The 22,250-nt window shown below is 37.8% G+C and overlaps 1 protein-coding gene across 7 annotated transcripts in view; it reads right to left on the minus strand.

The window, feature by feature from the left end:
- Nucleotides 1-725: 725 nt before the first annotated feature.
- Nucleotides 726-22,250, minus strand: part of LOC123520011 (polycomb protein Asx-like) — a 141,764-nt gene continuing 120,239 nt past the window's right edge. For 5 of the 7 annotated variants that reach the window (XM_045281800.1, XM_045281798.1, XM_045281802.1 and 2 more), the window contains 2 exons: nucleotides 7,322-8,479; nucleotides 726-3,525 (listed from right to left, as the gene is read on the minus strand). In XM_045281800.1, the coding sequence (XP_045137735.1) occupies nucleotides 2,533-3,525; nucleotides 7,322-8,479 (2,151 nt within the window). In that variant the 3' untranslated portion in view covers nucleotides 726-2,532. The remainder of the gene's footprint in view (nucleotides 3,526-7,321; nucleotides 8,480-22,250) is intronic. The other 2 variants (XM_045281803.1, XM_045281804.1) reach the window with 2 other exon arrangements.

Below are 22,250 nucleotides of genomic sequence, written 5' to 3' on the forward strand. Positions count from 1 at the left end.
CTCATTATTTTGGGTTGACTTGTATAACTCTGCCCACCAGATTCACCCTCCAATGAAGTGCAGTATGACACATCAGCCTTGTGAGTTGTGCATTTCTCTAGAGGAAACTCATCAGTAGCCTATTGAGTTTAAAGTTTCATCAGAGGCAGATCAATACAAGTATGGTCAGTGTAAAAATAGTTTTCTTCTGTTCCTTTACTTCATAATAAATACATAATCTTAACAAGGAAATTGTTGAGGTGTGCGGATAGTTTATACCTGTGGTCTGAATAGATATGCACGAGTGAGTGCACGAGCATTGCCCATGCTGTGTGAAAGCAAGCTTACCCATCCACCTACCTTATCATTCATCCACTTATCAAAATACCTCTACATACCAATTCACCTATTTATCCTTCCAGGCATCACCAACACCACCCAACCATATAAATTTAGGATCTCCCTTCATTAATAATGGGATATATCTCATCTGCTGTCAAGATCCAGGCAACTTTGACAATGAATTGCATGTACTGTACAATTATCCTTGGACCTATCCTAAATGGATTACATATATCCACTATTTTCATATTCTAATTGATGGAAGTTTTGTAAAAGAGCTCCCAATATTTGTTTTATTCCTTCACCTCTAATCATGATCTCCAGAGAAAACTATCAAAATTTCATACTGTAAACAAATAATTAATACAATAAAGCCTATCATAGGAGCAAAATATAAGAGCACATGAAAAGTTTCTTTATTTCATCACTAATCACAATATTTTTAGCACATATTATACATGCATAAATACCAACAAAGCTTTATTCTATGCTTGAAACTCACAAATCCTTATTTTACAATTTGTACATCATTCTGACAAAAAATAGTGAAATTTGTAATATTCACAACAATTATGCACAAAAAACAAGAAAAAGGTGAAAATATCAATGGCTGCAGGTAACAGCAACTAAATTTGCTTTTTGCATAATTAATAACAGCAATGCAACTATCAACAGCCTTGGAGAAAAAATCTGATGCTCAATTTTTATTTATAAAACAAAAACAATTCACGGGCATCATATTGGTACAAATGCTTAGATTCTTTTTAAGTTAAATCAAATTACTTTAGGTTATTATTTTGCACTTCATAGTTAATTTACCTTATGTGTGTGTGTGTTTATATATATATATATATATATATATATATATATATATATATATATATATATATATATATATATATATATATATATATATATATATATATATATATATATATATTCTGAAAAATTGTGGAAATGAACATATGAAACTTTATCAGCTGAAGTTAAAGAATAATAAAAACAAATAAATAAAAAACATATATAAAAAATATATAAGGTAAATCTTGCATATTATCAATTCTCTAGTTATTGCTCACATCATGGTGGAAAGTGTAAGAAACAAACAGCTGAGAGATATGAAATCTAATACTCCACAGGAGTAACACAGAATCCCTGGCTTTACCCATGATCACATCTGACAACTGCATGAAAAAAAGTGACGGATTGATCATAAGGATCAAAGTCACTGAAGGAATGATGGGAATTAAATTAAATATGCAAATGAATGAATGAATGAATGAATAAATGTGTGTATGTGTGTGTGTGAGAGAGAGAGAGAGAGAGAGAGAGAGAGAGAGAGAGAGAGAGAGAGAGAGAGAGAGAGAGAGAGAGAGAGAGAGAGAGAGAGAGAGAGAGAGAGAGAGAGAGAGAGAGAGAGAGAGAGAGAGAATATGCCTTGTCCCAGTCACTATGGAATGCATATATGTGCATCTCACCTGAATTACATGCAGGCCAACCTGAGCTATCAAGGTCAAAGCAGTTACATTGTACAAAAATTTAAGGAAGTAAGGAGTCCACTTTCCATATAAGTAAGTAAAAGAAAACGATATTTTAAGTAGGAATCCTTCTCCAGTTGAAAATATCTTGGGCAAAATTATTTGCATGTAATTTATGATAGCGGAAAGGAATATGATTTCAGACCTGAAGTGTAGCAGGCATTTATAGTATGACTCATCTTGTAGTAAGCCTAATCAAAACTTTTAATAAAACCCATGCCATCATTTTCTATATTCAAAATTTTGCAGATGTAAGGTACTGTACTTTTCTGAAATATTAATATTTTGGTGCATTTTATTTTTTTTAAATGCTCTTTAGATGTCACATCAGTTTAATTACTGATCATCTGTAAACCCTTCCTATTGCCTTACTGATTTCATTGCATGATTTACTAAAATATAAAAGTGTAAAGAAACTAATTCAATAGAAAATGTAAGTTGAAATGGTCTTTGCCTTTGTTTATCTCATTTTTCAGTTTAGCATTCACAGAATGTCCTTATCAGTGAAGTTAATGTTTATATGTGAGTGGTCCAAAAACCTTCCTGAGTAAAACTTGACACAATATATGTCAATTCAAAGTTTCAGTACGAGATAAAACTCACCAAAGCTACACTACACCTTTAAAAAAATTCCTGGAGTGAATACAGGTAGGAGTGGAACACATGGCAATTGTTAACGAATGAGACAGGCCACACAAAGTCTTGTTGGGCCAATGCAGTCATGGTGGCAGAATGCACCACACTTCATACATATGATCATCGCTTTCATATTACAAGGGCAGCCCTCTTCATTAGTGTCATTTTTTCCACTAGAAAAATTTTGGTTACCAGGACCTGTAACAGCCATACCATTCATACTTGCACTAGATACTATGTGTTGTATATTATTCACAGACTGAACGTTATTTCCAGGTTGCATGTTCAAGCTACTGACAGGTTGCATATTATTTGCACTACTCTGAGTTTGGAAATCTATATGCTGTATATTATTCATATTAGATCTTATGGATGCAATTGAGTGCTGGGACATGGGCTGTTGAGAAACTGACTGTTGTGCCTGTGAGTGAGCAGGACTACCAGATATTGTGTTTATGGATGTTGTGCTAGGTGATATTATACCACTATAGCTAGGCCCAACAGACACATTAACTGCAGGTCTCTTTAAACTGTTGGTTGTACTGATGATGAGAGGGTGATTATAATCAGAATTATCTGACGATATTACAAGTGATGGAGATGCCCCAGCCCGTGTAGTGATGAACTGAGTATTGTCACAGTTACTTACACCTGAACTGGGGTCACCTTCGGATAAAAAATGTCCACTTGTGTTAAGAATGCTGGCAGGTGAAACTTGAGCATTACTAGTCTGTACAACAATTCTGGGTCCCACACTGGAGGGTCGAGGAGAAAGAGCAACCATCACACCACTCTTGTTAGGAGGAGCACTGGCTGCCCTTGGGGGATGTTGCTGCTGTTGCTGATTACCACTATCACTACTACTGTTGCAGTCACCACTGGGATTAGCTCTGCTACCCAATCGTAGCACCTGCAATCCTGAAACAGGCATCCTGACCACAAGTGGCCTGCCTGATGGTGACTGACGAAGAATAGTGATTGGTCTTGTTGACGCAAGGGGAGGAGCCATGCTGCCTTCACATGCTTCTGTCTGAAAAAAACAAAAACAAAACAAAAAAAACATATATCAAAGTATTTATTTGATGGACTTATTTATTTTATTACTTATATGCACAACACAAATACACTGCCTCCACCACATGCTACAATGTTGAATGCATGCATCATCTTTGTAAAGGAATGCATTATTGTTAACTGGAATGTCTTTGCAGAGAGAGAGAGAGAGAGAGAGAGAGAGAGAGAGAGAGAGAGAGAGAGAGAGAGAGAGAGAGAGAGAGAGAGAGAGAGAGAGAGAGAGAGAGAGAGAGAGAGAGAGAGAGAGAGAGAGAGAGAGAGAGAGAGAGAGAGAGAGGGTGGGGTGGGTGGCTTATCTTTAAGACAATATTAATGCATCTTCATATGGTTTGCAGTATTTGTAAATCTCCTACAATAGAAATACATAGAGATATAAAAACTATCACTTGCCACCAAGTTTTCTTTTTACTTTCTTTTATTTTTTATCAACATGACAACACTGTACAGGACTAGCAACTTCATAGCCTCTACCATGGAGATGGATGAAGTGATGGTTTGTAGTAAAAAAAAAAGGATTGGGCCTGCAATTTCCTGTGCAAATGGACTGAGAATCATATATAAGAAAATTTGATGAAAAATGTTTGAGAGAAAAGAGGAGATACTTCAGGGTCGAGTGAGATTTATGAGTGGCGAGTTTCCATCTGCATGTATACAGGAAAATGAAAGTAGTATGTGATAAGCATAGTTGGGCACAGTCCATACAAAATTCCATTTGTTAACTTTTAACTTACAAAGCAACAAAATAAATTCAATAACTTCATGAGTTCTTTCATTAAAATATAAGTTACAACAATAACAATTAATGCCCATTTAAAAAAATAGGTAATTGGTCTAAAACCACTTAAAAAGGAAATAAAAAACTCTTCATTACCAGCTGGAAAAAACATCATACCATGGCTAGACACTAGAGAACGAGTAATGATTTCAGACACAGTGGACCCTTGGCTCTCAAACACAATGAGTTCCAGGATCGCATTTGTCACGATCCAAAATTTATTTTCCTATACGTAATAATGTAAACAATTTCAATCCATTCCAAGACCTCAGATTCTTACCTAAGTAAATTAATATTGAACTGAAATTGGTATTATTTATCTTTTGATGGTGAGGTTTATAGCGTATGTAGATGGTGGTGAGGGAGTGACATAGTTACTAGTTACATAGATATACAGGGCACAACAGATCTTGCTGTTCCAGCTAGTTTTTACTCAAGTGATAGAGTTTTTCCTTGGACACTAAAAAGAGCATTTGGCAACAGTGGTTACTTTGATAGTATCCTTGTTTTTAATTATGGTACTACTAACAGTTGAATTAGCCACAGTGACTACAACTGACCATAACAAAGGCTGACACTTCTCAACCTTCATCAACCAGCATCAGCCAGTCAAGGTCCAGTTTTTGGTTGACCTCTGGTCGGAGTCTGAATTGTACGAGGTCCAGAGGTCAAGTGTAACAAGTTAACAACCACAGGTGTTCATTAGTTCCATTATATTAAACTTACAGGCAAAAACAAACAATCTGAGTAGTGTTGTCTCTTTAGGGCAGTGCATGACTGCTCCCTCTATTTTCAACCCTTACCTTATCCCCGAATTTCCACATGTCTTCTCTCTTTCTCTTTCTCTCTTGTATTTATTAGAACTTCATTCAGTCATGTAAAAACAAATGGATATATATATATATATATATATATATATATATATATATATATATATATATATATATATATATATATACTAAACAAAATAACTCAAATTAAGGTTAATCCAGGAGAATTGTGTATGTCTCTGATGTAAAAGTGACAAAATCATACAATACGAATAAGTGATCTTAATGATCAACTCCTACCACAGATACTAAATTCATATGGATAAAAATAAAAACCTAACACAAGTTGTGATGCTATAGTGCTTGCTATATGTTCTAGCAAGGTGACATCAGTCCCTGAGCTGAACATCTTATTTTTTTTTACAGCCAATCAATCTTACTAACCTGACTTGCTAGGTTGGTATTCTTTTGATGCTGGATGCACTCGATGTATTAATTACATGTCAGTTCAGCATGTGCCTAGCTAACATGGAGAGATTTAGCATTGTCCTCACTTTGTTATAGCTGCATTTCACTTGTACTGACATAGTAGCTAGTTGAGAAATATGTCAAGAAGAGAGACCTTGTATTGATGTTAGCCTTCTTTCTATCCAAGTCAGTTGCTAGAATTGTGACTGGGTGCTCCTCTATAACAACCCACAAAATATTTGGTCTAAAGAAGTGTTCTTGCACTGCAGAGAGAAAACGTTTTCATGACTCATCCAATACAATGTAAGGACACTTGTAATGATGTACTTTTCTTGGATTGAACAGCAGATACTTGACTTGTTGTGGACTGTCAAAGGTACTTTTAGTTGTTTACAATACTGATATGTAATGTTTTAACTCATGGTTAGTGACCTTGAACCTTACTATACTTGTGGGATACCCAAATTTACTGATAGTGTTGGTTTCTTTCTTGGCAAAATAAGTAGTTGGGGAAGTTAGTAGTATTTTGTATTACTGCCTAATTCAAAATTTAACAACTTTTATAAAAACTTGCCAGAAACAACTGAGGGCACAAATGTTTCCAGAAAAATAGTGCCCAAGCATACACAGCCAAAGAGAAGCAAAGTGGCTTCAAGATTGTCAAGTAGAATACATCAATAAGGTCTAGAAACAGCCTGGACAAAAATTCAACCAAAAACTTGTAGCAAGTAACAAAGCACTATTTTGTAAAACAAAGATTTAAATTTCCTACTCAAGCTTTGCACTGCAATTAACACCATATGAAAATCTCCATAAGTCTACACTCATTGTCAAGGCATCTGAAAATACTTCAGAGTATCGGTTATAACTCAGGAAAGAAAAGCCTAGTGAACTAATGTCACTCACCCAGGACTTTGCAAGTACTACTGTACAGTGCTCCCTGATCTTTCGTGGGCTTCATTTTACTACTTATTTTGAATATTCACTGATCACCAATCTTTGATTGATTGACCAGCCTTGGAATACAGCAGTGAGATCTTATAGAGCTGTACAGTCATATAATGCTGTGTGCATGGCGGCTTCACAACAACAGCTTATCATTCAGAACAGACACAAACAAGGTATCAGTACAAGATTCTATATAATAGATTTTTTTTTTTTTAATGATACAACACAAAAAATTACCAAGTTTTCATTATGATTAAAAATAAATAAATGAATAATTAGAAAAAATAATCTATTAAAAACAAAAAAATAAAATAAATAAATAAAAAAAAAAAAAATCAAAATCTTTGGAAAACGGAGTCCATAAAGTTCAACAACTTTCCAAATAAATTTCATAACAAACTTTTGATATGTGAGTTATCCTAAGACTCTAATTGCATCCCTTGTAAATAAAGAAATCTATTTATGACTGTATCTACATTTACAGGAGCTGCAGTTTGGAAAAGAGGCAGTCCAGAAACTACTAGCAGAGAACAGAAATAATTCCAGACTCAGATATAGCATCTGTTTATATCAAAATTCATACTAAAACTACACAGCAGAAAGTAAAGGAACAGACGTAAAACATTCAACAGAATAGTTAATTCTAATGATATGGTGAAACATGAACCCCAATGAAGCATCCATCATCTCTCAATCATGAATGAAGCGAGACAGCATCTAAGTCAAATTAAACTGAATATGAAAACTCAAGCATGTGAATAATAGGATACTGATCATTTGACAAGTCTCACCTGCACCAAGAGAGGTCTGCAATTGGACAAAGATACCGAAGAAGTTGGAACAGGCATCAAATGTGCTGTTTGAAAACTGTTGGGGGTCCCAAAGCCTAGTGGAGAGACTGGGGATGTGCTCAAATGGGTGGACAGGAGGGAAGAGGTCCCTTTAGGATTAGGACAGGATTTAGAAGGTTGGTGATCAGGTGGGATGGAAACTAGCAGTGGCCCATTTCCATTGTTATTCGGATGTAGCATCATCAAATGATTGTTAGTGATGGTCCCACAGCTTGCATGAGAAACAACCATCATGGTTGTGGTGGTATCCTGAAAATTTGAACCATAGTTCTCCTCACAGTTTTCTATAACACTGTTCTCATTACTCACTTTGCTAAAACTGCTGCATACAGAGGCAATATTATCTATTCCTCTCTGTCTTGATGCTTGAGTAATATAATTTAGATGAGAATTTTTTCTAATGGTACCACTATCACCATCACCAAAACTACCACAAACAACACTGAGTGACTTATCCAGCAGGAAAGCAGAAGCTCTAAGAGTTGAAGAGACAGATACCTGGGAGGTGGCAAGTTGGGATGTCATCATTTGGCGAAGAACCAGTGCCCCAGCTGATGTGGCAGTAGTAGCACCTCCTTGCACTTGAGTCATAGAGCCTGAGGTGCTACCAACAGTGACAGCCACCTGTTTCACTGTGCGTGGGATGCTAGTCATTATTTGGGCTGTCTGTACAGGTGTAATGATGCTGTTGCTGCTGCTGTTGCTGTTGGTGCTGGTGGTGGTATTGTTATTGTTGCTGATGATATGACCACTGCTGTTGCTATTGGAAGACACAGCTTTAACAACAGTAATAGTTTGCAACTGAGGAGTTGCATGCACTACTAAATTACTGTTGTTTTTGCCATTATTGTTAGATGTGCTCACATTGGCATTAGTGCTGTTGACAACTAGAGCAGAATTTACTCCAGCATTGTTGAGGGCAGGCTTAACTTCAGCAAGAAGGGATGCAGGAGTTTTAAGCTGAGCTTGCAACTGATCCCGATTTGGGCTGTTGGCAATGACAGCTTGAACTATTTCATATGACCTCTGAATATTAACAACACCTGGAGTTCTGCCTTTGGTCAATTTCACAGTCATGGTTCCACCACTTGCCACACTCTGTAGAATAAAAGCTAGTAAGAGTAATATTGAAAATATTACAGTTAAGCAATGTGTAAGGCATATACAACAGAGGGAAGTGTGAAGTGCTATGTGAAAATGAATGAAGACAAGCTGGCTACAAGGAAACAAATTACACTTTCAGTAGTCTTTACATACTATGAAAATATCTAATGCTAATACATTATCATTATAGTTTGAAAATTGTGAAGAAAAAATATACATATGAACAGTAGGATTAAACCAAAAATTAAGTTAAATATTAATACAATACCTGCTGTTAATTTTTCTAAGTACAATATTATTACTAACCAACATTAACAGATTTTGTTGTTCATATTTTTTTATAGCAAAATTCTGTGCCTTACCTTAGTAAATATAATTACAATCTCTTAGTCAAAGCAAGAAAACTCACATTCTTATAATCCTATTTCTAGCTCTGTGAATTTAAAAAATTCTGTAAAATACTGATGAGATATTTCCACAGTGTATTTGTATGTATTTCAGAGAGCTGCTTAATCTTTAATAACCTTGTAAAAATATTCAGTTACCAGAACATCCCATATAAACTTCAAATAGTTAAAGTAATGGCTAACTGGGTTTTGTGAAAACCATCCATACTGTGAACATTAAATAAATACTGTTAAACCTTTGAAAAAAAAATATTTCACTAAAACAAAACACTGAATATTTTGCACTATGAATTTTTCATTGCATATATCATCTTTATGATAATAAACTGTTTGTCTTTGAAGAAGCATCCTAATAATATACCCATTATCAGGATCCTTGGTTGGACAAAGATGAACAAGATTTGTCTGCTCTCATGTTGTAGCCATTCACCTAACAGTGAATAAGTAAGTACAAGTAGGATGGGGAACTATGATTCTGTTTCTCAACATAAGCAGAAGGCTAGCAATGTTATTCACTTTGTGCATCTTATTCATTCACTCATTTTCTCATCTGCTGGTCTTATGACACAGCCAGATGTTTTTGTATGGAAAGAGCTTAAGAGATCAAAACGACCAATCTTTGAATAGAAATAAGACCACTCATGCACCAAATACCAAGACCACGAGATCACAACCCATCAGCTTACATCCTGTACTTACTTGCTGCAAGGTGAATGGGCTACACATTAAGAGACTTCCCAATCTGCCTTGTTTCTCCTGGGATTTTTATTCCAGCTGTCTCATTTGTGAGCTAAGCTTGCTAATCACTAGGGGTGTGTGTGTGTATTTACCTAGTTGTAGTTTTACAGGGCCTGGGCTTTATGCTCGTGTGGCCCCGTCTCCATATGTGTGTGTGTGTGTGTGTGTGTAATTCACCACCACCACCACAGTCGCCTGCTGGTCACCCAGCCAGTCTTCCCCATTACGGAGCGAGCTCAGAGCTCATAGACCGATCTTCGGGTAGGACTGAGACCACAGCACACTCCACACACTGGGAAAGTGAGGCCACAACCCCTCGAGTTACATCCCGTACCTATTTACTGCTAGGTGAACAGGGGCTACACATTAAGAGGCTTGCCCATTTGCCTCGCCGCCTCCGGGACTCGAACCCGGACCCTCTCGAGTGTGAATCGAGCGTGCTAACCACTACACTACGCGGTGTGTGTGTGTAATTCACCTCGGTCGTCTGCTGGTCACCCAGCCAGTCTTCCCCATAATGGAGCGAGCTCAGAGCTCATAGACTGATCTTCGGGTAGAACTGAGACCACATCAACACACAACACACACCGGGAAAGTGAGGCCACAACCCCTCGAGTTACATCCCGTACTTATTTACTGCTAGGTGAACAGGGGCCACACATTAAGAGGCTTGCCTATTTGCCTCGCCGCTTACCGGGACTCGAACCCGGCCCTCTCGATTGTGAGTCGAGCGTGCTAACCATTACATTACACGGTGTGTGTGTGTGTGTGTGTGTGTGCACGCATGAGTGCATGCATGCATGCACTTATTCTACGTAACTGAAAATAGTCTACATCAAACCCTGAAGGAAAAAGAAAGCAAGAAAATAAATATCTAAAAAAACTGTTAAAAACATGTTCTGCTTTCCATATTGCAGTTTCTTAAAGAACAATAGCAATACCATCAGATTTAAATAAGCAAAAATAATTAAGCCTCTAATAATCAAACTCAACACTATTAATTTGAGAATAGCTTTGAGATATTTCATAAAATTATGAAATACTAGCAAAGTAAAATCCAATGAATGTTAGTTACATAGGCAAAAACTAATTACAAATGAGATCACAATCCTTTGAAATATAAGAAACAAATTGTAGTGTGAAAAGTTTTTTAAGAAACATTTTTACCATTACCATCAATAACATGTTTTCCTTAAGATGAAATCATGTTTAGACTCCAACAGACATTAATCCTCATATGAGCATTCTGACTTCTTTGCTCTTTCACAAGTTTGGTTTTAGCAAGCAGCTGTTCTTTAGCATCCAGGGCCCCATTTCATGGCAGGCTCACCTCCCCTCCCCCTATCACCCTCCTGCTCTCTGGGGACTTAGTTACCCAGAAGTCTGTGCGGCAAGAGCCACCAGCCAGTTATGTACAGCACCAAAGAAAACGGCTGCCTCAAGGAAACAGCCAGACATTGCCTGTGCATCGCAGAGGAGTTCTTTTTATGATCTTACTATAGACGCTGTAGCCATTATTTAAGGAGGAAATGAAGTTTTAAGGAGATGAGAGGAGGAGAAAGGAAAAGAGAGGGAAGAGTCTTGTGAGATTCAGGTATTACTATATAAGGATGAATGGAATTAATTTGACAATCAAACACTGCTCCCCCTGCTAAGCTAGGTGTACTATCTCCTTACAATGTGACAGGCTTGAGCGCACAAAAACATCATCAAACCTTGTTATTGTAGCCTTTCCTCTCTATAGTGGATTTTATTAATTTACCAACAGTTACGTGATAGTTATCACATTTGACAGCATACAGGACAAATCTTTTTCCCAAAATTTTGGCAAAAAAAAATCGCCCAATGCCTAATGTGCGAAGTTGAGACTTTTCATAGGCTTATCTTCTCCCTGACATTCACTAACCTAACTCAAAATCAATAAGATGATGATGCATGCTGTTAGGGTAGGTCTCTACCTACCCTAACAGCATGCATCATCATTTTATTACTGGTAGTGTTATTACTACTATTATTGCTTTTAAAAACAAATTGTCATGAAAATGAAAGCAATCTAACCCATGCGGCTATGATGCATGTTTACAAATATCAGCTGATCAGAACCCTGCCTTGATGCCATCTGATGGTGAGGAGTAACAACAGCAAGTTCATGATCATATAGTTGACAGTGAAAGAATAAAAGAAAACAGATAAATGTTGCCTGTGAAAACAAGAAAAAATAAACCTGCAACAACAAAAGAATAAACAAGATTTGGAGTGCCATTGCAAAGGCTATCCAATGACTCTACATCCGATCTGATCCAATCATGACAAAACACATCAAAACCCTCGAGCCCTCACCACTGTTATGGATGCAGGAAGAAAACAGCTACAGTGACTCCTACAAACTACAGTACACTCTCGATATAATGGACGATATGGGGACAGGAGTCTGTCGTTATATCTGAAGGTTTGTTATAACCAAGAATCCGTTATATCCGATGGAAATACCAGACAGATCTGTTATATCCTGAAGTTTGTCTGCTATTTATACCTGCCGCTGCTGCGCTCCCGCGGCACACCACATGGAGTTCCTGCAACACGTTATGAGACAATGCTCTCGCTATAACGGACTTTCATCCGTTATAGTGAGGGTTTTTGCGGTCAGATCTTTTGTCTGTTATATTCAATATCCGGTATATCTAGATCCATTATATCAAGGATTTACTTTACAAGGGGCAGGTTATGTCAAGGAGCATGGTACTAGAGTAGCAGCAAGGGGCTTTTAGGCCACCACCTGCGGAAAAAAATAAATGTGTCTAGCAACAGCAAGAAGACCAGATGAAGAGCACAAGGAAAGATAAACATAACATTCATTGCCTAGCGCCACAATCACCAGAACTTGAGAATGACATCGCTTAGTTTTAAGGTTGGGTTTTATTTAGTATCCCTTGTGGGCCATGGAGTAACAGATACAGCTGGAAGCGTAGCATTGGCAACACTGCTCGATGTAAACAAACCAAAAGCTAGGCCATCGTATCCACCCACCACCCCCACTATCAAAGCATTTTCAGGTTTTTTATTTTATGTGATTTTGTAGATTTCAGAACTTTGTTGCAATTCACATTACTTCATGAAATGCTCCTCCACCCAAAAACCACAATTTCCCACAGATCCCCCATGATCATTAGGAATGAGAGATAAGCACAAGTTGGAGTTCAAAAAACAATCATAACTTGTAAAGTATTTTTTGGGGGGTGATAGAAATGACGTATGCCATCAATCATTTCACAATTTCTCACCAGAAAAACATAAGCCACATACCAGATTCCATGGTTGGGTGAAACTGCAAATTGATCATGTTTTCTGTTAGTACAATGTGCTGTTAGATTGATTTCAACATTATAATTTTATTATTGTAAAAACATTTTATCCTGAATTTGATCTGCTGAAAAGGGGTGCATCTTATATGGCCGTATATCCTATATGTCGTCAAATACAGTACGTATTGTGCCTCAGAAAGGGGCTCACTTATCCCAGCATAATACTCCTATGTTTTCTTTGCTGCTGTTGTGGCTGGATTTTACAAGTTTGCTGACTTAGTATTGTCTTAAATTGAAATCACACAAATGTGATAGACAGGATAATTGTTTAGACAAGCTATAATGCCACGCAAATAACCGAATTGGATGGTGTAGTGAGGTCAATAGAGCCGTTGTGGGGTGTGCACCACAGTAAAGATAGTGGTAAGTTTATGTAACCACTGCAATGTGGTTACATGTGGAGAGAGAGAGAGAGAGAGAGAGAGAGAGAGAGAGAGAGAGAGAGAGAGAGAGAGAGAGAGAGAGAGAGAGAGAGAGAGAGAGAGAGAGAGAGAGAGAGAGACACACACACACACACACACACACACACACACACACACACACACACACACACACACACACACACACACACACACAAATAATCAACGGTAAACCATATTGATAGAATTTTCAGAGAGCGTATAATTTGCTAAGGAATATTGGAGTAGCATTTCACTATATGGACAAGGAAATGATGAAGAAATTGATAAGTACTAAAATAAGACCTAGATTGGAATATGCAGGAGTTGTGTGGACTCCCTATAAAAAGAAACACATAAGAAAATTAGAGAGACTTCTCTCCAACTTCCTTATGTGTTTCTTTTTATGGGGGGTCCACACTACTCCTGCATATTCCAATCTGGGTCTTATTATAGTACTTATCAATTTCTTCATCATTTCTTTGTCCATGTAGTGAAATGCTGATCCAATATTCCTTAGCAAATTATGTCTCTCTGAAAATTCTATCAATATGGCGTACCAGTTGATTGTTTTCTTCCATCGTCACTCCCAAGTCCTTTTCCTGTTTTACTTTTTCTAGTTCTATTCCATCTCCCATCTTATAGATTCCCACGGGTCATCTTTCATTCTTTCCCATTTCCATGACATGTCTTTTGTCCACATTGAATTCCATTTCCCACTTTTTACTCCATTCCCAGATCTTATTTAGGTCTTCCTGCAGTATTTCACTATCCTCTTTTTGCTTTATAACTCTGCACAGTTTTGTATCATCTGCAAACAGATTTATGTAGCTCTTCATTCCTTCTGGCATGTCGTTTATATATATGGGGAAAAGTATTAGCACCAATACTGACCCCTGTGGCACTCCGCTTTCTACTGCTCTCCATTTGGACTTCATATCTTTAACTACCGTCCTTATTTCTCTCCCCCTCACATAATTTTCCATCCATCTCAATGTGCTTCCTTTTACGCCACCCTTCTCTAACTTCCACAGTAATCTTGCATGTGGCACTTTATCAAATGCCTTTTTTAAATCCAAATAAATACAGTCAACCCATCCCTCTCTCTCTTGTACTCTATCAACTATTCTAGAGTAGAAACTCAGTAAATTTGTTACACATGACCGTCTTTTTTCTAAAACCAAATTGGTTATTTGATACTAATTTGTTGTCTTCAAGGAACTTGATCCATGTTTCTTTATTATTCTTTCACACATCTTGCATATTACACTAGTTAGTGATACAAGTCTGTAATTTAAAGGTTCTTCCTTCCTTCCACTCTTATATATGGGAACCACCTCAACTTTTTTCCATTCTACTAGTACTGTTCCATTTTCTATTGAGCATTTTATGATGTTGTATATAGGACTTGCTAGTTCTTCCCTACATTCTTTCAGTATTCTGCCTGAGACTTCATCCCGTCCCACTGCCTTCTCTTCATCCAATTTCTTCATTAACTCTTTTATTTCAAGCTTGGTTACTTTAATTTCTTTCATATAGAGGGTCTCTCTATTACCCTGTGGTCTTTCAAATTTGGATTCCTTAGTGAAGACCTGGAATTTATTATCTAATAGTTCTGCCATACTTTTTTGGGTCTTCCACCATCCCGTTCTCTCCTTTTAACCTTTCTATTGTTTCTTTTTGCCAAATTTTTCCATTTATGAATCTGTAGAACCATTTCGGTTGCTCCTTACATTTTTCGACAATGTCCTTTTCATAGTTCCTTTCCTCATCCTTCCTCACCTTAACATATTCATTTCTCGCTGCCTTGAAGTTTTCCTTATTTACTGGATTTCTATTTCTCCTCCACCTTTTCCATGCTCCATCTCTTTTCTCCTTTGCCCTAGCACACCTTGCGTTAAACCAATCTTTCTTTCCTTCTTCTTTAGTTCTATAGGTCTATATTTCGGGACATATTCCCTGACTCCTGTTTTGTATATTTCCAAAAATGAGTTATACAGTAATCGCCCGCGTATCCGGATCGCTACTATCCGGAGCTGCCCCCAAGCATATTCAAACCTATTGCGCGAGCGATCCCTCGATCCCGCTAGGCGGCAGCACTTAAGGCGGAGTCACACTAGAACTTTTTCCGTCATCTTCAACGATTTCCCTTGTTTTATTTTACTGTTCCGTCAATTCTTTCTATTGTCTTGAGCCAGACAGAACACACCGTTTTCCTCTAGCATCAGTTTTTAGAGAATTAAAATCTATGGTTTCAACCAAAATTTTTATAATAAAATTTATTTTCTTGCTAATTGGAATGATGCTATAATCTCAAAGTTAATAGCATCTTAATAAGTAGATGAAAATATATTTGCATATATATATATATATATATATATATATATATATATATATATATTTTCAATCTGTGGAACACCACCTCTCCTCTACTAAACCTCATCTTCTCTTCCTAACCGAAACACAGTTGTCTGTGACTACTGACAGCAGCCCCTTTTCTGTTCCCTCCTACTTGCTCTATCCTCATTTTCAATCCAAAGCTGGATGTTGCGCATACGTGCGTAACGACACCACTTGCTCGTGCCCACAATCTTGAATCTTCAGAATTTTCTACCATCTGGCTAAGACTTCAATGTCACTCTCTAACTAAATTCATCTGTGCTGTATACCTCTCACCTAATTCCTCTGACTATGTAAAATTCTTTGACTATTTGACTTCCAAGGTGGAGCACATCTTATCTCACTTTCCTTTGCTGAGATCTCCATTTTAGGGATTTCAATGTTCACCACCAGCTTTGGCTTTCATCTTCTTTCACTGACCAACCTGGTGAACAAACCTTCAACTTTGCTATCCTTCATGACCTAGAGCAGCTAGTGAAGTTCCCTACCCGTATTCCTGACCGCCTTGGAGACACGCCCAACATTCTTGATCTTTTCCTAACCTCCAACCCTTCTGCTTACTCTGTTAAACTTTCCTCTCCGTTGGGCTCCTCCGACCACAATCTAATTTCCGTTACCAGTTCTATCACTCCAGTGCAGCCTCAGGACCCGCCTAAGCGGAGGTGCTTCTGGCATTTTAACTCTGCTAAGTGGGAGGAACTAAGGCAGTACTATTCTGATTTCCTTGGGATGATTATTGTTTTCATGTCAGAGATCCTTCTCTTTGTGCCGAGCGCATAACAGAGGTGATTATCTCTGGCATGGAGCTATACATTCCTCATACTTTCTCTAACCCTAAAGCTAAAAAGCCTTGGTTTAACTCTGCTTGTTCTCGTGCTGTCAATGATAGAGAGGCGGCTCACAAACGGTTCCGTAGCCATCCAACTGCTGAAACTCATGCCCTATATATTTCTGCCCGTAATCATGCCAAATCTATTCTCCAACTTACTAAAAACTCTTTCATCAATAGAAAATGTCAAAGTCTTTCCAATTCTAACTCCTCTCGAGATTTCTGGCATCTAGCCAATAATATCTCTAACAACTTTACTTCTTCGTCTTTCCCTCCTTTACTTCATCCAGATGGCTCTACAGCTGTCTCTTCTTTTCTAAAGCTGAACTCTTCGCTCAAACCTTTGCTACCAACTCAACTTTGGATGATTCTGGGCATATTCCTCCTACTCCTCCACCCTCTGACTACTTCATCCCTAAAATTAAAATTCTTTATAAAGACGTTTTCCTGGCCCTCTCTGGCCTTGATTCTCGGAAGGCTTACGGTCCGGATGGAGTCCCTCCTGTTGTTCTCAAAAACTGTGCTTCCGAACTCGCTCACTGCCTGGTCAAACTCTTTCATCTGTGTCTCTCTACTTCTATTTATCCTTCTTGCTGGAAGTTTGCTCACATTCAACCTGTCCCTAAAAAAGGTGACCACTCCAATCCTTCTAACTACCGCCCTATAGCTTTGATTTCCTGCCTTTCTAAAGCCTTTGAGTCTATCCTTAATAGGAAGATAATGAGGCATCTATCAGCTCACAACCTTCTCTCTGATTGCCAGTATGGTTTCCGTAAAGGCAGATCTACTGGTGATCTTCTTACTTTCCTAACTGAATCTTGGTCATCCTCTTTTAGGGACTTCGGTGAAACCTTTGCTGTCGGCCTTGACATATCGAAAGCCTTCGATAGAGTCTGGCACAAATCTTTAATTTCTAAACTACCCTCCTACGGATTCTATCCTTCTCTCTGTACCTTCATCTCCAGTTTCCTTTCCGATCGTTCTATTGCTGCTGTAGTAGACGGTCACTGTTCTTCCCTAAAACTATCAACAGTGGTGTTCCACAGGGTTCTGTCCTATCACCCACTCTCTTTCTATTATTCATCAATGATCTCCTAAATCTGACTCAATGCCCTATCCACTCCTATGCTGATGATACCACCCTGCATTATTCAACAGCGTTCAACAGACGCCCAACCCAACAACAATTAAATGACTCAAGGCGAGATGCTATGGGACGCCTAACTTCTGATCTTTCACTTGTTTCTGATTGGGGCAGAGAAAACCTGGTTTTGTTCAATGCCTCAAAAACTCAATTTCTACAACTATCTACTCGACATAACCTTCCAGACAACTATCCTCTCTTCTTCAATAACACTCAACTTCCCTCTCCTCTACATTAAACACACTCGGTCTATCCTTCACTAAAAATCTAAACTGGAAATTTCACATCTCTACTCTTGCTAAATCAGCTTCCAAGAAGTTAGGTGTCCTATGGCGTCTTCGTCCATTTTCTCTCCTCCCAGCTGCTTGCTCTGTACAAGGGCCTTATCCGCCCGTGTATGGAGTATGGCTCTCATGTCTGGGGATCCACACACAGCTTTACTAAACAAGGTGGAATCTAAAGCTTTTCGTCTTATCAACTCTTCTCCTCTAACTGACTGTCTTGATTCTTTAAGTCACCGCCGCAATGTTGCATCTTTATCTGTCTTCTACCGCTGTTTTCATGCTGTCTGCTCTTCTGAACTTGCTAACTGCATGCCTTCCCCCTCCTGCCCTCGCTGCACAAGACTCTCTACTTCTTCTCATCCCTATTCTGTCCATCTTCCTAATGCAAGAGTTAACCAGTATCTTCACTCCTTCATTCCCTACACTGGTAAACTCTGGAACTCTCTACCTGTGTCTGTATTTCCACCTGCCTATGACTTAAACTCTTTCAAAAGAGGAGTGTCAAGACACCTCTTACGTTAACTGGACCCTCCTTTTAGATTTTTTGTTTTTCTCTTTATACTTTCCTCTTAACAGGGCCTGGCAACCAGCGGGATTTTTTTTTCCAACACTTTGTTTCCCTTGGCCAGTGCCCTTGTAATGTAAAAAAAAAAAAAAAAAATATATATATATATATATATATATATATATATTCTCCAACCTAGCAGCTAAGAGTGGTTCAGTTGTTTGTTTACATTTCTCTATTTCTCTGTGAGACGCTCTAAGGCAGAGTTTTCAAGAAGCAAATGGCCAAGATGAGCTGCTCTGTCGTTTATGAGTGGACAAAGCTATCTGAAGTTTTTCATAAAGAGCATTAAAGGCCAAAAATAGCAATAAAAAATAGCAGCAGCTGGCTTGGGGGTGAAGGGGCAGCCATGTTTGTTTACAGTTGACAAAAGCGACAAAGAAAGTTGATGGAAAAGTACTTGTGTGACACCGCCTTTACTGTTGTGTGCGCATCCCACCACCCCTTGTACTGCTAATGTACAATTTTTGTTCCAAATTACACATTTAATGTGCTTTCATTCATTGTTTTCTTACCCATTTGGGTTGTGTACATGTTTTTTTTTTTCCTCAATTTATAAAGGGTTGGGAGAGGAAATTCTGTGTATCTGGGTATTTCATGTATCCGCCAGGGCCTTGGCTGCTATAATTCAGATACACGGGTGATTACTGTATATATATCTGACTTATACAAATTCCCCACTCCCGAAAAAAATCAAACTCAGATTTTAGGGAGATGCAGGATTTATTTATTTAATCTGGGGGATTTAAGATTTTGGGATTACTATTATATCTCCAAAATCTTCAGACCCTAAATTACCAGATGGTATAGTTTATTTTTTAATAGTTAAATACCCTTCCCCTCAGGAAGCCATTTTTAAATGTCTTGTGTGGTTGTGTCATAGCCTGACTCACGCCCTACACAGTATGTGGCCAGAAGTCAAGTAGGGAGGTGTGTCATTTAGCTCTCTAATTTTTGCCTGACAGGTATAAGTTGACGAGAATTAGAATGAGAAACATCAGGAAGAGAAGACAACTAGAAACAAACAAACAAATGTATTGTTGGGAGACAGATGGACCTTTAATTCTGGCCTCTCCTCTCCCCTTCATCATTCATGTTATCTCCCCCTCCAAGACCCTGCCTCACCCCATACCTCACTGTCAGGCTTCTCCACCATCTCTCTCTATATCATAAGACTGTTATGATCTTTTCAAACACTTTCTTTTCTTACTGCCTTCATCATCACAACTTTACATAGCATAGCTCTCAAAATAACACCATTACAAAAGATTATGTTGAGACAGAGGTAGAAAGCTGTACCAGACAAACAATAAATACTTCACTACCATTATCTCACTTCAACACACTAATAATGACTCAGAAAGTGTCCAATTCAGCAGTGAAACAGCAGATTGCCATGACGCTGCTGATGGCACCTTCCCAACCCTCACATTTTCTAGAGAAGCAGGTATCTGATATGTTATCATTTTACCATGATCCAGGAATTCATTAGTGTATACACAATCATGTAATGTGCTTTCATTCATTGTTTTCTTACCCATTTGGGTTATGTACATGTTTTTTTTTTTTTTCCTCAATTTATAAGGGTTTGGGAAAAGAAATTCCGCGTATCTGGATATTTCACGTATCCGATAGGACCTTGGCTGCTATAGTCCGGATACGCCGGCGATTACTGTACTTCTCTTGCACTGTCTCTGAGTTTTCCATCTCCTCCCAGTTAACGTATTTGGAGTAGTTCTTGAGATTCTCAATACCAGCCTTTCTGTAATTTAATCGGTCTCCTTTGTATGATTCATCTCTATCTTCCTTTCCCTTTTCTATATCCATTTCTAATATTACATGGTCACTCTTTCCCAATGGGCATATCTTATATCATCATTCATTTGTATACCCCTTGTAAACACTAAAAACTAGGTCCAATCTCGCCGGCTCGTCGTTTCCTCTGAATATTGTCCATCATATTATCTATCATTAGGTTCAGGAATCTTTCTCCCCAGGCTTCTTCCCCCATACTACTTTCATAATTTTCCCAGTCCACTTCTTTACAGTTGAAATCTCCCACTAATATCACTTTTCTCCTTTCTTTAATGATTCTCGTTAGATTCCTTACTGTGTCATCTATCATGTTTTTATATTCTTGAATGGTCCATGAATTTTTTTTGGTGGCACATATGTTACAATGATTGTTAGCTCTTTTTTATTAATATGCACCTTAACATACAGTACTTCTGCTTTTCCTTCCCCACATTCCACTTGGTTTATCACCATCTCCTTCCTTAACATTATCATGACTCCTCCTCCTCCTTTACCCCCTCTGTCTCTTCTCCATCCATTATACATATTATCCAAGTCTATTTTGATTGCCTCATTTTGTTTTGTTTCAGCCAGGCATACAATATCCGGATTTTCTTTCTTTATGTAATCTCTTAATTCTAATTTACTTGATAAAACCCCGTCTATGTTAGTATACATCATTTTTAGTCTCTTGCCTTTATTACTTTTAGTTAAACTTGCCCCACTTTTTTCTCTTCTCTTTTATATACCATTTCCTTATCCTGTTACCTAGAAATCTCAAAAAAAAAAAAAAAAAAAAAAAAAAAAAAAAAAAACTTTTTTTCCTCTTCTGACCTTTCACTTTTTTTCCCCCATACTGCTGACACCAGTTTGTTATATCTCTTTCTTTCTTCCTCATTTCTATTTTTCTTTATACACACACACACACACACACACACACACACACACACAACGGCCCGGTAGCTCAGTGGTTAGAGCGCTGGCTTCACAAGCCAGATAACCAGGGTTCGATTCCCCGGCCGGGTGGAGATATTTGGGTGTGTCTCCTCACGTAGCCCCTGTTCACCTAGCAGTGAGTAGGTACGGGATGTAAATCAAGGAGTTGTGACCTTGTTGTCCTGGTGTGTGTGTGTGCCTGGTCTCAGACCTATCCCAAGATCGGAAATAATGAGCTCTGAGCTCGCTCCGTAGGGTAACGTCTGGCTGTCTCGTCAGAGACTGCAGCAGATCAAACAGTGAATACAGTGAATACACACACACACATATATATATATATATATATATATATATATATATATATATATATATATATATATATATATCCTTGCAACCTTCTGTTTCCCTGAGTTTTGTTGTTCTATATAATATTTCTTCTATTGTTGCTTGTGCTTTTAGTAATATCAAGTTGGTCTTGTTGTTCCTTCTTGATAAGGTCCCATTCTGTGTATTTCTTCTACTTCCTCTGCTAAGTTCTGCCTATCTTCATCGTTTAGATTTTTTAGTAGGTCTTTGACTGATTTCATTTCTTCTTTTTCTCTTCTTGGTCTATATTTTACATTTTTTTCTTTTAGTCCAAATACGATTAGACTTTTTTTTCTGCAATTTCCTTAACTAGATTTTCTTTTTTCTTGAGGACTCCTATCATTTTGTTTGTCAATTTTTTTTTCATCTTTTTCTTTTAGTTGTTCTTGAATCTCCTGAAAATCATCCTTATCTTTCTTATCTTGGACTCTCCATGCTTGTACTTCTTTTTTAATCACGTTCTGTACTCTTTCCTCTTCTTTGTTTACTAGATCTTTCAGCTTCTCTTTTTCTTTCTCGGCTTTACTGGGTCCTTTTTCCAT

Source organism: Portunus trituberculatus, chromosome 46 (genome assembly GCF_017591435.1).
Source record: "Portunus trituberculatus isolate SZX2019 chromosome 46, ASM1759143v1, whole genome shotgun sequence".
Classification (NCBI taxonomy): Eukaryota; Metazoa; Arthropoda; class Malacostraca; order Decapoda; family Portunidae; genus Portunus; species Portunus trituberculatus.